The following is a 14,792-nucleotide window of genomic DNA, read 5'->3' on the forward strand; positions in this document are numbered from 1 at the left end:
TGGATGTGGAACTTTAACTTCGAGCAGTTCAGAAGAGAAAAGAATAAAAGCTTTTGAAATGTGGTGCTACAGAAGAATGCTGAAAGGATTATGGGTAGATCAGATAGCTAATAAAGAGGCACTGAATCAATCTGGGAAGAATGGAAATTTATGGCACAGCCTTACTCTTGATAGGATACATCCTGAGGCATCAGTTTGGTTGTGAAAATAAGTGTGTGGGGGTACCAATTTTAAACAGTGATGTAACCTACAATACAGTAAGCTGTTTGAAATGAATGTTCGTTGCAACCGTTATGCAGAGATGATGAGGCTTGTATAGGATAGAATAGTGTGGACAGCTGCATGAAATCAGGCTGAAGAATCAACAGAGGAGGAGGTGAAAATCTCTCAGTGTTTCTGTAATTTGCATTGTTTTTGCTCTACAATACCCTTCATCTTGCATGCTTTTTTAACATGATCAGATACTCACTGGGGAGATTCACCAATCTTTGATTGAATCAAATGGTTGATGTCTTTATGAGCTGCAAAGATTGAATGGAAACTACTGCTCTGCTGTATTTTCTGTAGGCATACATGATTTGCATGCTCATCTAGTAGCCTTAAGATGGAACCACACAGAGATCTGTGTGAACAACCTTGAAAATAAACATCAAATTAAATTTATTTATCAATTTTTAACATCCAGGTACAAAAGATACACACATAAAAATACATAACAAATTGGTGCTTTAACAGTAATAAGCCACTGAAACATATGTATCTATACATCAAAACATTTTTTAATACATTAATAACAAAAAATATTTGTGGATTTCTTTTCCCTTCAGATGACTTGCCTTCTTACAAATATGAAAGATGTTCCTGAAAATTGATGTGCGTTAATTTTGTCCACATTACATTATATGGGGAGAAAATCTCCTTGAGCACGTTATGAATTTTCTTACTGACAGATTTGCTGTCCAGCTGCCTCTCACCAGTTATTGCACAAAAACAATCTCTCACAAATAAGAAACATCATCTTGCACAGCTTCATATATTCCGTATTTCTGGACACATGTGTTGTGACTAATACACCGTAAATGAATTCTCAAACATTGTTGTCAGATCCTCTTCAGTTTGTTCCAATGGAGCCAACTTCCTGACACGGTGCTGGAAAATAAATTTTTAATTTAGAAACCAGAGTCTGTCAAAATCCAGAAAAAAACATAAGCAATGCCTTAACTGAGATTATGGAAGAATTAGATGCAGCAAATGTCAAACTGGCTGACAATTTCTAAGCATAATTTTTTTTACAAAATATCCATGACATTTCGAGAATTTATTCTCATTACAAAGTCCACTATTTACATAGGTACTTTACATGATGTTTGTATGTGTGGTGTTCTGCCTCTTTTCCCTGCAGCCATCATTTTTTGTTTTAAGGCAATGTGTCACCTCTATTACATATAGACACCTCCCCCCCTCCTCCCCCCCCTCCCCAACCCCCCCCCCCCCCCCACACACACACACACTATTCATGTGAGATCAAAAATAAAAATTTGGTATTTTTGCACAATATTTTAATTTCACATAAATGAATTGTATCAGTGATAGTTTGTGTACGTGTGAATTTCTGCAAAATGGAGGCATCACAGGATCTTAAAACCACAGATAATGCCTGTAGACCAAGAGAGGTAGAATACACACATGCAAACATCATATAAAGCATCTATGTAAATATCTGCACTTAATAGTAAGGATAAATTCTTAAACAAATCATGCTAGGCATAAAGAAATACACAACTGGTCCGTTGTTTCATCATTTAAATCATATTTCCTCTTTATGTGATCCCATTAACACACTACATCATGAGCTATTACCATGCATTTCCAACACACTTTCATATTGCAGAGGGGTGTACCTGCACTAGTCAACCAAAACATTCACAAAATAAACAAGAAAAAAATTAACATACAAGCCTACAACATTGGAATACGAGCTGAAAAACTTTTACTCTTCTACAGTGGACAGTTTGATATAAATAACAGATAGCACAACTTCTGAAATTGTAGTTCTGAGATAAAAAACAAATGGGATAGTAGATAGTCTAAAGAAAAGAGTTGCTCATTACATGTGTGTATATTATGGTGTGATGCACGTTAATCTGTAGTGACCAACTCAGAGATTATTCTGTGTGCTTTTGATAAATGTGTGTAATTTAACATGTTCAACATACATTTTCAGCTTTTTCATTGTAGTTAGTTTGTTACAACTGATAACATTGATGCTTTAATATGCTGTCAAGATACAACTGACCAGTGTTGTCTAATTGAACACACAGGCAACAGTTTCACACAAGAAAACTGAGATAGCATTTGTTGTCTCATGAGCAATTTCTCTCTCTCTCTCTCTCTCTCTCTCTCTCTCTCTCTCTCTCTCTCTCCTTCGAATGTCTCTTCAGCCAGGGAGCTAGGATAAATAGTGAAAGGCTTCTCTGAGCAGACATTTTTACATCTACACTCTAGAAACCACAGAAATTGAGGATACTTCCTGTTGTACAAGGTTGTAGAGTTTCTTCCGGATATATTTGGATGACTGCTTGAATGCCTTTGTGTACACTGTAATTAAGACTAATCTTGCCTTTGTGATACCTACAGAATTGATACATAGGAGAGTGTAGTATATTCCTCACCAAAGCTGATTCTTGAAATATTTTTAAGTAGGTTCTCCATGAGATAGTTGTATGTATCTTCAAGTGTGAGTTTAGTCCTTTCTGCATATCTAACACGTTTCAAAGGTCAAACAAACTTGTGATCATTCAAGCTGCTTTTTATATGCATTAATCTGCTGTTAATCCAATTTGGTATGGTTCCCAGATAACTGTGCAATATTCTGGGATTTATCATAAATATCTTTTAACTAATCTCCTTTGTAGACTAGTTCATTCCCAGGTACTAAGAGAATCAAATTAAAGTCTGGCCTCTGCTTTACCTATGATCAATCCTATGTGATGATTCCATTTCATATTCCTACAAATTGTAACACCCAGGTATTTGTACGAGTTAACCCTATCAGTGACTCATAATTGGAATTGGTCATCATACAATACTACATTTTTTCATGGATACAAATTGTGTGTAGGAGTAAGCATAAAACTGTATACAAATCAGGACGTATCTGGCATCTACAAGGTCACTTCTAGCCAGTGCAATATATTTTATATAGGTTTGAACAACAGAAATATTACAGTTTAAACAGTGTATGGACTACTACAGGTAAGGGATATAACAGACAGAGAGCAGTACATACTCAAGAAAAGGCTATATGTTGAAAATTATTTGCTTATCACTAGACCACCTCAGAACTATACCACACATGAGTGAGTTAGAAAATGTTCCTACCTTGGTGTTAACTTTCAAATGCTGTAAATCACTGAGCCCTGTCATGTGATGTATGACTGTTGCATACAATGGACAGTCTACCAGCATGTGTAAAACAACTAACAAATAATTTGCAAATGGCAGGTGAGCAATTAAACTGTAATAGCAATTTATATTTCAGAAAGTTTGGCTACAGTTGAAATCAGCAGCTGTGCATAATACAGGATCACGACAGAAATGAGAATCTTCATGTTACAATGTGTTAATTTTAACTGATCATAGTATTTACAGTGCTATATATTGGGAATCCTGTTTAAGCTTGTAAAGGGCATCATATGGAAGGAGCTCAAACGGAAGTCTAGAGCAGAATATTGCTGATACTTTTGAACTGTCAACTAAATGTCTGCCAGAGATGCAGATGGCCCACAAAATCTAAGTCAGCAAGAAGTCCATGACCTTATTTCACTGATTTCATAGTCACAACTAAGTTCTTAATGAGGTGTTTTGTGCAGAAACACCAGGAGGCCTGGGCTACACTGTAATGAGTGTTATATGGAAGGGATGGTAACAACTTTTATGTAGTTAGCACTATACACATTTTGTGGAGAGAGACCTAAAACCACAGGAGGGAGAGGTGGGGAAAGGGAAGGGAAAGGATGAGGAGGTAGGAACATAGAGGAAGATGGGTAGATAGGAGGAGAGGTGAATAGATGGGTAAGGAGAGGGAGAGGAACAAAAATGAGGACAATGGCTTGGATTTGGAAAATAAGTAATTGTACCTAGCAGTAGACACGGAAGTTTTGTAAGGTATAAGATTCTTTTTGACTCACTATGGGCATAGGTTACAAAAACTGCACTCACAAATCTGTTTCTAAATGTACCACAAACTTGGAAAGCCCATCATGTAAATAGTAGAAACTTTAACCTACGAAGTCAATCTTCATGATTATATCCACAATCAGACTGTATACCTGTTCTAATGAACAATTCTTGGTGAAACATAAAAATTCAAGGAGAAAAGGTAGCAACTTACTACAGAGTTGTGTTGAGTGGTCAATATCCACACAAACAAGAGTGGAAACATTACTAACCTATCCAATGATGTCCTTTGAAGCCACCTAGTGCAGAACACAAACAAACCTGCACTTGCATAGGTACAATGTCCCAGTTGACAACAATGTAACAGCACTGCAGCTGTCACACAAAAGTAATAAAATGCTAACAGAGTTTTATGACATATCTTCGAATTGGCTTCTAACACTACAGATCTGGCTGACACATTAGAACAGTGTGGCAGACTCTGGTGTCCTTTGTTCATGGCCATGGAACCACCAAATAAGGCATGCTTAAGGTGCATCTTACAGCTTCTACCTGCCAACAGTTATTTTCCAAATTTTGCATAAGGGCCGTTGCTGACACTGTGGGACAGGTGGTCTTAAAAAATAGGGCAGAGGGGAGGGAAGAGCCACCACCTATCTTGCCACTTTGCTAAAATTATACAGACATAGTTCTGGATGATATGAGATACATGTATTGAAATATTTCACTTTAATATTGAACCTCAGTTGCTAATGATAGAGTATGTAAAACACTAGAAGAATAAGCAAGAAAAAGATAGTAAATTGTGTTAATGAAAGACTGCTATCATTTAGAAAATAAGAAACTGTTCAATGTAAATTTCATATTGATCATTCTTTCATGAGGCACTTATGTTACTATTTTCTAAGCATAGTGTCTTTATTCACCATTACGTATCTCCCTGCTGGAAGACTTACCTGTGGAACAGTGCCTTTAACTAAGTTAGGTACGTCATCTTTAGTGAAGCCAAGGGCAGACAAGCCATTATCTACTTTCATGATCTGCATATATTCTCTTACAGTATCTGCCAAGATTTTTCCTGGAAACAATCAGATACATGACTTGTGAAAAATGCTGTTTATCCTCTGAAAAACAAAGCATTTGGTTCACTGTATCCAGACTAATGACAAAAATGTCAGCTAAACTATTGTATGAAAAAATGACTCAAAAAAAGTTAAGAACATTAAAACCTGAGTTGATCAATGAAATAATTCAGGATAGTATTTAAAGCTCAGATTAATGCAATATTTAATTATTATTTGGCATACTATTTCAACCAAACTCATAGGATAATGATACAAAGCCAGGTGCTCTCAAGCAGTATACAGACTAAAAGAGCAGATTATGCATTACTGAATGGTTAGAAGTATCACAACGTGAAGCAACACAGCATTTACCAAAAACCAAACAACTGTAAATAAGAGGCTATGGTTTAAGGAACATAAGTAAGGATTCTTTGCAAAACCAAGTAATACTGGCCTTTCTAGTCAGGTACCACTCAAGGTACTGGCATATGTACAATGAAAAATGAGAAATCAATCATAAAAATAATTACAAAAAGAATCTGCTAGTATTAAGTACAAGGTATTTTTCCATCGGTCTTCTGGCTGGTAAAATGTCACCTGGAACGAATTCCTCTCATGGGCAAACCTCTTCATTTCTGAGTAACACTTGGACTCAACACATTCTGTTTGATAGATATATTCCAAACTTTGACTTCCCTTACAGTTTTAGCCTCTATAGCTCCCTATAGTACAATGGAATTATTCCCTGATACTCCATCTTCTAACTGCTGTTTCCCATATATCCATTCTGTCACTGATTCTGCAGGAAACCTCAATTCTCATCTTACCAGCCCACAATTCTCAGGATTCTTCTATAGTGCCACTTCTCAAATGTTTCAAATCTTTTCTTTTCCATACACCCATAATTCATTATTCACTTCCATACCCTCTTCAGTCTATAAGTGCTCTAATGCGCACCTTTGTTTGTAAGCTTGTGTCGCTGTCTTTTGCGTATTTTGTGTACTGAGACTTAGGTCACGGTCGTGTACCTTTGTGCTTTCAAATGACGCCACTTGGAACGCTCTTATAGCAGTACTTCGTGAGCTACACGCATCAGAAGTTTGTTGTGAAAGAAGATGGCGGCCCAACAGTGTCGTAATGACAGTAAGTAAATAATACAGCGAGCTACATGTGTTTCTCTTCGTTGTAGTGAGTGATAAGTGAAGTTGAAAGACTGGAGACTTATCTGAAATGCAGCAAATATGTGTTATTTCAATTTTCCTGTGCAGTAAATGACGATGTTTTCATGGTACGCATCTGTGTATCTTGATTCTTGGTGTGTACTTTTAGGATAGATCTCTACTTCATAACATACTGCTTTTTTTTTTCTTTTTTCTTTTTCTTCTTTTGCAGCTCATGTGCTAACTGATGAAGAGATATCACACATACTGAATGAAAGTGATCCAGAATGTTCAAATTCTGACTCTGAGGATGACTTATTTGCTGAAATGAATCAACAGCCTATGATGTGATGCTAATGACGAAATTCAGTCTCAAAACCCTGAAGATGTAACGAATGGTGGTGTTAAAAAATCCACAAGAGGTTTGAGGGGGAGAGCTACTTGGTTAGTATCGCTTTTCATTTTGAAGAACAGTATTTTGTTTGTTTCTTTATTTGCAACAAAAATATGTAAAGTGTCATACCAAGTTTTTTTTTTAAATGTTGGTTTGGTGCCAACCCATAATTTGTTCATTTCCATTTCAGCATGCCTGAGATGGGCCCATCTCTGGAGAACAGACAGGAAAGTGATTCCAGTGGACCTAAAGGAGTACTGGAATCTTTCATGGAATACTTTCCTGCTGAATTTTGGGAGCTTGTGGCATATCAGACAAACCTGAAATCTGTTCATACTAGTTCACTTAGTTTGAAAACAACAGCATCAGAAATTTTGCATTATGTTGGGATTGAAATTATCATGGGGACTTTTAAGATACCACAAGTAAAAATGTATTGGTCCAGGCTTCTCCACTTTCCTCTCATTACTGAGGCTATGCCCAAGGATAGAAGTAATCTGCATTTTGTTGATAACCTAAGTGCCCGGTATCCTAATAATAAGCTGTGGAAAATTCAGCACCTGGTGATGCAATGAGAAAACAATGCTTAACATTGCCCAGAAATTCACACTTAAGTATTGATGAACAAATTATTCCATTTTCTGGGCTGTGCGGTTTCACTCAGTATGTTCCTTCTAAGCCTAATCCACTGGGGTTAAAAAATTTTGTTCTTGCTTCTAATGATGGACTGCTCCTGGATTTCTGTATTTATGTTGGAAAGGGTACTGTACCATAAGATGATCTGAAGACACTGGGTTTGGGAGGAGCTGTTGTCAAACTATTGTCAGTAACTGTCCCTCAAGATGGCTCTCATGTAATTTACACAGATAGATTCTTTACAAGTGTTAGACGTACAGAAATGTTGTTGGAGAAGAACATTTTCCTGACAGGAACAGTTATGAGAAATAGAATTGGTTCAACTGCTTCAAAACTGAGCAATAATAAGTGCCTAAAAATAGGTGAATGGAATGAGATTGTAAGGGAAGATGGCGAACTCTGTGTTGTCAAATGGAAAGACAATCAATGTGTGACATTACTTTCCTCTTGCACTGGTAGCAATCCTGCGGGCACATGTAAAAGATGGTCCAAAAAAGATAGGCAGAAGATTGGTGTCCCCTGCCCAGCTGTAGAACAAACATACAATCAAATGATGGGAGGTATAGATTTGTCCGACAGGTTGCTGGCTTATTACAAAAGTTCTATTCGAACAAAATAATGGCCAGTAAGAGCATTTAACCATTTTGTTGATGTGGTGGTTGTGAACTGTTGGTTGATGTACAGAAGAGCTTGTGTGATTGCAGATTTGAATAAAAAGGATCAGATGCCTTTGAATGCTTTTCGACTCCATCTAGCCACGTCGCTTATAAAATCTCAGGAACTGTGTAATATGAGTAAGCAGCCACTAGCAACACATAGTGCCATTGTTGAAGAAAGTTTCACAGATGAGGAACAGTTTACACAAATACCAAAATACAGGAAAGTTGGAAGTCAACCAGTCTGTGAAGTAAGGTATGATCAAGTAGGGCATTTTCCTGTATTATGTGATGACAAGTTTGCATCAAAATGCAGACTCGAAGGTTGCAAATCAAGGACAAGAGTTAAATGCACTAAATGTCAGATGTATTTGTGTGTGATGAAAAACAATTGTTTCTTGACATATCACACAAAACCATCTGGAAGTAATAAAAAGTTGTGAAATATGTATTGTAAAATTTCTTATTGAAAATAAAATATGCTGATTGTACAAATACAACATTCTGTAATTAATTTTACCTTCAAATACAGTAGGTTCCCAAAAGAAAATTTAAGAAATAAGTCTATGATTGAAACCTGAGGTACATAGCTGGGTACCATCAATTTTCAAAAAATGAAAAGTTTCTAAATTGCAAAAAGCAACAGTCTTGTGCCTATGCAACAAAATAAACAAAAAATTACTGGCATTTTCAAAATTTTTAATTAAACTTGGCACTGGGTCTGAAGAGGATACAATGCTGTGCTCCAAATGTACATTCTCAGAAATTCCTTCCTAAAATTTAGCCCATTGTTTGCAACCAGTACAATTCTTTTGGCCTACACTAATCCACTTTTAACATTCTCCTTGCTTTATCTGTCAGGTGTTATTTTGTTTCCACAGTATCCTTCTCGGTCCCCAAATCAGATGTTGACAGTATCACTTATTTCATTTCTGCTACTCCTCATTACTTTCATCTTTCTATAGTTTACTATCCATTTGTGTTCTCTACTCATTAGACTGTTCATTCCATTCAAACATTCCTTCAGTTCTTCCTCACCTTCACTGAGGATAACCATGTCATCAGCAAATCCTACCATCAATATTCTTTCATCCTGAATTTTAATTCCACTCTTGAATCTTTCTTTTATTTCCATCATTGCTTCTTCAATGTATAGACTGAACAGTAGGGGTTAAAGACTGCATCCCCATCTCGCACTTCATTCTTTGCCTTTCATTCTATTGTTCCCTGTTGTTTCTTGTATATTTCGTGCATTACCCATCTTTCCATATAGTTTACACCTACTTTCCTGAGAATTTCTCTAACAACTTTCACCATTTTATATTGCCGAATACTTTTCTATGTCGACAAATTATATGCATGTTTCTTGCTTTTTCTTGAATCTTGCTTCCATTACAAACTGCTACCTCAGAATTGCCCCCCTGACGCCTTTATCTTTCCTAAATCAAAACTCATTATTATTTCACAAATCCTCAGTTATCATTCAATTCTTCTGTTTATTATTCTTGTCAGCAACTTAAGTACAGCAGCTGTTGCACTGATTGTGCAACAGTTCTGGGGGGGAGGGTGGGGAGTCGTTTCAATCCCGGGAGCGGAAGGACTTGCCTTGGGGGGAGGGAAGGACGGGTATACGCTCGCACACGCGCGCATGTCCGTCCACGCATATACAGACGCGGGCGGACATATTTGGGGACAAGGAGTTTGGGCAGAGATGCCTCTGCACTTCTGCCTTGACTGACATCTCTGCCCACACTCTTTGTCTTTAAATATGTCCACTTGTGTCTGTATGTGTGTGTGTGTGTGTGTGTGTGTGTGTGTGTGTGTGTGTGTGTGTGTGTGTGTGTGTGTGCGCGCGCCGCGCGCGAGCGCGCTCGCGCGAGTGTATATCCATCCTTTTTTCCCCCTAAGGTAAGTCTTTCCGCTCCCAGGATTGGAATGACTCCTTACCCTTTCCCTTAAAACCCACATCCTTTCGTCTTTCCCTCTCCTTCCCTCTTTCCTGATGAGGCAACTGTTTGTTGCGAAAGCTTGAATTTTGTGTGTATGTTTGTGTGTCTATCGACCTGCCAGCACTTTCGTTCGGTAAGTCACATCATCTGTGTTTATATATATATGGAAACATTCCACATGGGGAAAAATATATCTAAAAACAAAGATGATGTGACTTACCAAACAAAAGTGCTGGCACGTTGATAGACACACAAACATACACACAAAATACTAGCTTTCGCAACCAACGGTTGCTTCGTCAGGAAAGAGGGAAGGAGAGGGAAAGACGAAAGGATTTGGGTTTTAAGGGAGAGGGTAAGGAGTCATTCCAATCCCGGGGGCGGAAAGACTTACCTTAGGGAGGAAAAAAGGACGGGTATACACTTGCACACACACACACATATCCATCCACACATATACAGACACAAGCTGCTTGTGTGTGTGTGCGCGTGTGTGCGTGTGCGCGCGCGTATACCCGTCCTTTTTTCCCCCTAAGGTAAGTCTTTCCGCTCCCGGGATTGGAATGACTCCTTACCCTCTCCCTTAAAATCCAAATCCTTTCGTCTTTCCCTCTCCTTCCCTCTTTCCTGACGAAGCAACCGTTGGTTGCGAAAGCTAGTATTTTGTGTGTATGTTTGTGTGTCTATCAACGTGCCAGCGCTTTTGTTTGGTAAGTCACATCATCTTTGTTTTTAGATCTTTGGGATTGTGTGGCTGTTATTTTTCTGAAAAATCTGATGGTGTGTCTTCAAACTCATATGCCACAGACCAACTTCAATAATCATTTGGTTGCCACTTTCCACAATGATTTTATAAATACTGAAGGAATGTTATTTATTCCTTTAGCCTTATTTGACTGCAAGTCCCAGAAAGCTCTGTTAAACTCTGGCTCTAATACTAGATCCCCTATGCTTGCTTTACCGATTCCCATTTCTTCTTCTATCACACTACCAGACAGTTCCTACCCCTCGTAGAGTGGAATTTTTTTTGCACTCTTAATATTAACACTTACCTCTGATTTCACTATAGATTGTTCTGACTATTCTGTACACTGAATGTGTTGCATGACGACCATTTCTTTGCATTTTTTCTGCAACCATTTTGCTAGGCTTCCCTGCATTTGTTATTTATTTCATTCCTAAGTCTCTTGTAATGCTGTATTTCTGCCCTGTCTTTAAAAAATTTTATACTTCCTTCTTTCATTGATAAATTTAAATATTTCTTCTGTTGCCCAAGATTTCTTCTTAGTTACCTTCTTTGTACCTACATTTGTCTGTCTAACTTCAGTGACTGCTCTTTTTAAACCTGTCTGCTCCTCTTCAACTAAATTGCCTACTGTGGTATTCGTCATCAAAATATCTACAGCCCTAGAGATTTTCAAATGTACATCACCATTTCTCAGCATCCGAGTTCCTCCACACTTATTCTTTTGAGCAGATCTTTTTAAGTTCAGCCTACTCTTCATTATTACTAAACTGTTATCTGAATTCATATCAGCTGCTGGAAATGCCTTGCCACCCAATATCTGTTTTCAGGATCTCTGTCTTACCATGTCTTAATCCTGTTGGAATCTTCCTTTGTCTCCAAATATGCTACTTCCTCTTGTGATTTTTAAACAGTATTTGCTATTGCCAGCTGAAATTTATGGCAGAACTCTGTCTTCCTCCTTTCACATTGCTACTACCAAGACCATATTCTCCTGTATGTCACTTTCTTCTATCCCCCCCCCCCCTTCCCACTACAGCATTTCAATCCATGATGATCATTAGATTTTCTTCTTCTTTTACATAATGTATTACCCTTCAAACTCATACAGTTTACCTTCTGCTTTGTATGTTGGCAGGTACATCTGAACTACTATTGTTCTGACTGGTTTTCTGTTGATTCTGATGAGAATAATACTATCACTGAACTGTTCATAGTAGCCCGGTCTCTGCCTGACTTTCCTATTCATGGTGTATCCTATTCTACTCTATCACATTTACCTCTGCTGTTCGCATTACCCTACATTTGTCTCACCAGAAATTACCATCTTCCTTCGATTTCACATCACGGGCCCCTATTGTGTCTAGATTGCACCTTTGGACCTCCCTTTTCAGATTTTCTAGCTTTCCTATCACATTCAAAATTCTGACAGTCTCCATGCTCCGACTCGTAGAAGGTTACTCTTACATTTGTCATTCAATCTTTTTCTCACAGTCAACTCCCACTTGACATTCCTCTACCAGAAATCCAAATGGAGAACTAATCTGCAATCTCTTGTCAATGGAGAGATCATCATGTATTGTGAACACACATAATGTGACTTTAATGTAGTGGTTTCAGTTCCCTTCCGCATCATTGAGCCATTGATATTGGCTGATTCTTCCACCTGTTAGGATCAGTTTCCCACCCAAATAGCAAGAAGGTATTCTTTTGCCTGCTCCTCCACCCTGCTTGACAAGGCTCTTGGCAGAACTAGGGTGATTCCTTTTATCAAAGTCTTTGGACATCATTGCTGATTTTTCTTTATAATTTAAGCAGTAGCTGGATTCAAACCCAAGACCAAGGACATATTGATTACTAGTCAAATGATGCTTCCTTTAGATCATAACCTTAAATGAAGTGAAGATGAAGTAGTGAAGAGAAAAATGATAAAAATAAGACTCAAAGGAAAAAGAGTGAAATGCAAAGAAGGAGGAAGGATGTAAAAGGAAGTGGCAGAGAGAAAAAACGTTAGGCTCAAGAACAAGAGATTAATTTTAATACAAACAACTTATTAATCCGTGTGATTCACAGCAAATGACATTTATGTGTTAGGGGGATCATGCACACAACACTTTTTCAATAGCTGTCATTAACAAGTAGACCAGCAGCAAACATACAAGTAAATCAGAGATGTGCTGTAAGGATTGTAAATCAATGTTGCTCTGACAACTACATAATAGGTATTCACAGGAAAACAACATTCAAGTAGAATTTGCCTTCTTCTCTAGGGGATTATCCATTTAAGTACAAATGTCTTTAACAAGCTGGTCACATAATGCAAAGAACTGACACTATGCAAATTAAAAGAAAATTAATCACACACCTTAACAGTCACTCTCTGTACAAGTATTCATTTTTATGGATTACTACTTGTCATGCAGTTACCACTAGTCTTCAATGTTCAACAAAAACATAAGTTTTATAATTACAGAGTGTGTGCATATTATCGGTTATTCGTGTTAAAGTAACAGTAATGAAGCAGCGGCTGTTAAGTAACACAGAGGAAGTAACTTATCTTTCCTGCTATTTTTATTACATTCATTTCTACACATATAAGAGATAATACACTGATGAGCCAATATGTCGTAACTATTGTAAATTGCAAGGCTAAATATTGCCTGGTGACACTGCAGGCATGTAACAGTACATAAATTATATAAGCAGAGGAGAGAGGAATGGGAATAAACTCCACCAATGATACAGGCTATGAAATGGGAAACTAATTGAAATAAGTAACTTTGATAAAAGGCTTGTTATTATGGCCTGGCACATGAGAACAAGCATCTCAGAAATGGTGAAGCTTGTCAGCAGTTCACATGCTACTGTCATGACCATCTACAGAAAGTGGTTGAAGGACAGTAAAATCATGAGTAGGTGACAAGGTGTTGGATGTCCACACCTTATTTTAAAATGTGGAGGTTGGAGGCTTGCCTGCTCTGTAAGGCAAGATAGGTGGCAATATGTGGCAGATCTGGTAGGGTATAGCTCTGCTGCAGGCACAAGTGGTTTGAAGCACATCATGCAGCACACAGTTTAATGCTGAGCTACGCAGCAGAAGACCCCTATGTGTTCCTATGTTGACCCAACAGTATTGATCAAAGGAAACAAGTCATCTGGTTGGATGAATCACATTTCTCGTTACACCATATCAATGATCATGTACTGATATGCTGCCATCCAGACAAATAACTGCTCAAAACAGGCACCGTGCCACAGGTGCAGGCTGCTATGGGGGGGATATTCATCTAGACTTCCACGAGACATGTGGTAGTGATCTAAGGCAATGTGACAGCTCTTTACTAGTGATGTAACTGAGGACCACCTGTATCCCTTCAAGCTTAAAGTCTTCCCTGACAGTGATAGCATCTTCCAGCAGGATAACTGTTCATGTTACTAGGTCCATATCATGCTACCATGGTTTGATTAACAGGACAGCAAACTTGCACTGATGTCATGGCCACCAAATCTGCCTGATCTGAACCTAACCTAACACATCTGGGAAGACACAGTGCCAACTCCAGAAACACAAACCATCAGTCCATAATTTGTAGGAATAGTGAAATCTGTGCAAAGGCATTTGGTGCCATATACCTCGGGAAACCTACCAAGAACTTTTTGAATACATATCAGGAAGAAATGATGGATTGGGCTCCAGAAGAGGGCCACTATAACATTAAGTAGGTGGTATAATTTTTTGACTCATCAGTGCAGTATTCAGGAGATAGACTAAAGTTAATTCTTAATGTAGTGCACAACATTTGGTTCTGGTAATTGCTTCTCTTCAGTAAAGTGTATTTTGGGTCATTCCCATTTCCGAAGTCTTCCCCTCTTCTCTAAACCTAACTGCAACACACAGAACTGATAACTTATCTTGCACCACTGACAAATCAGCTCTAAGTTTCTAGAAAAGGTGCTCTATTTCTAATACAGTGTAGCAGCAGTGACAATCACAGCATCTCCAAAAGTT

General features: G+C 38.0%; 1 protein-coding gene across 1 annotated transcript in view; it reads right to left on the minus strand.

Annotated features, from left to right (window-relative positions):
* Positions 1–643: 643 nt before the first annotated feature.
* The window catches only part of LOC124789589 (hydroxyacid-oxoacid transhydrogenase, mitochondrial), a 91,712-nt gene continuing 77,563 nt past the window's right edge, over positions 644–14,792 (minus strand). Inside the window, exons 9-10 of the mRNA XM_047257001.1 lie at positions 5,136–5,257; positions 644–1,149 (exon numbers count right to left, since the gene is read on the minus strand). Of these exons, the coding sequence (XP_047112957.1) occupies positions 1,066–1,149; positions 5,136–5,257 (206 nt within the window). The 3' untranslated portion in view covers positions 644–1,065. The remainder of the gene's footprint in view (positions 1,150–5,135; positions 5,258–14,792) is intronic.

The sequence above is a fragment of the Schistocerca piceifrons genome, chromosome 1 (assembly GCF_021461385.2).
Source record: "Schistocerca piceifrons isolate TAMUIC-IGC-003096 chromosome 1, iqSchPice1.1, whole genome shotgun sequence".
NCBI lineage: Eukaryota > Metazoa > Arthropoda > Insecta > Orthoptera > Acrididae > Schistocerca > Schistocerca piceifrons.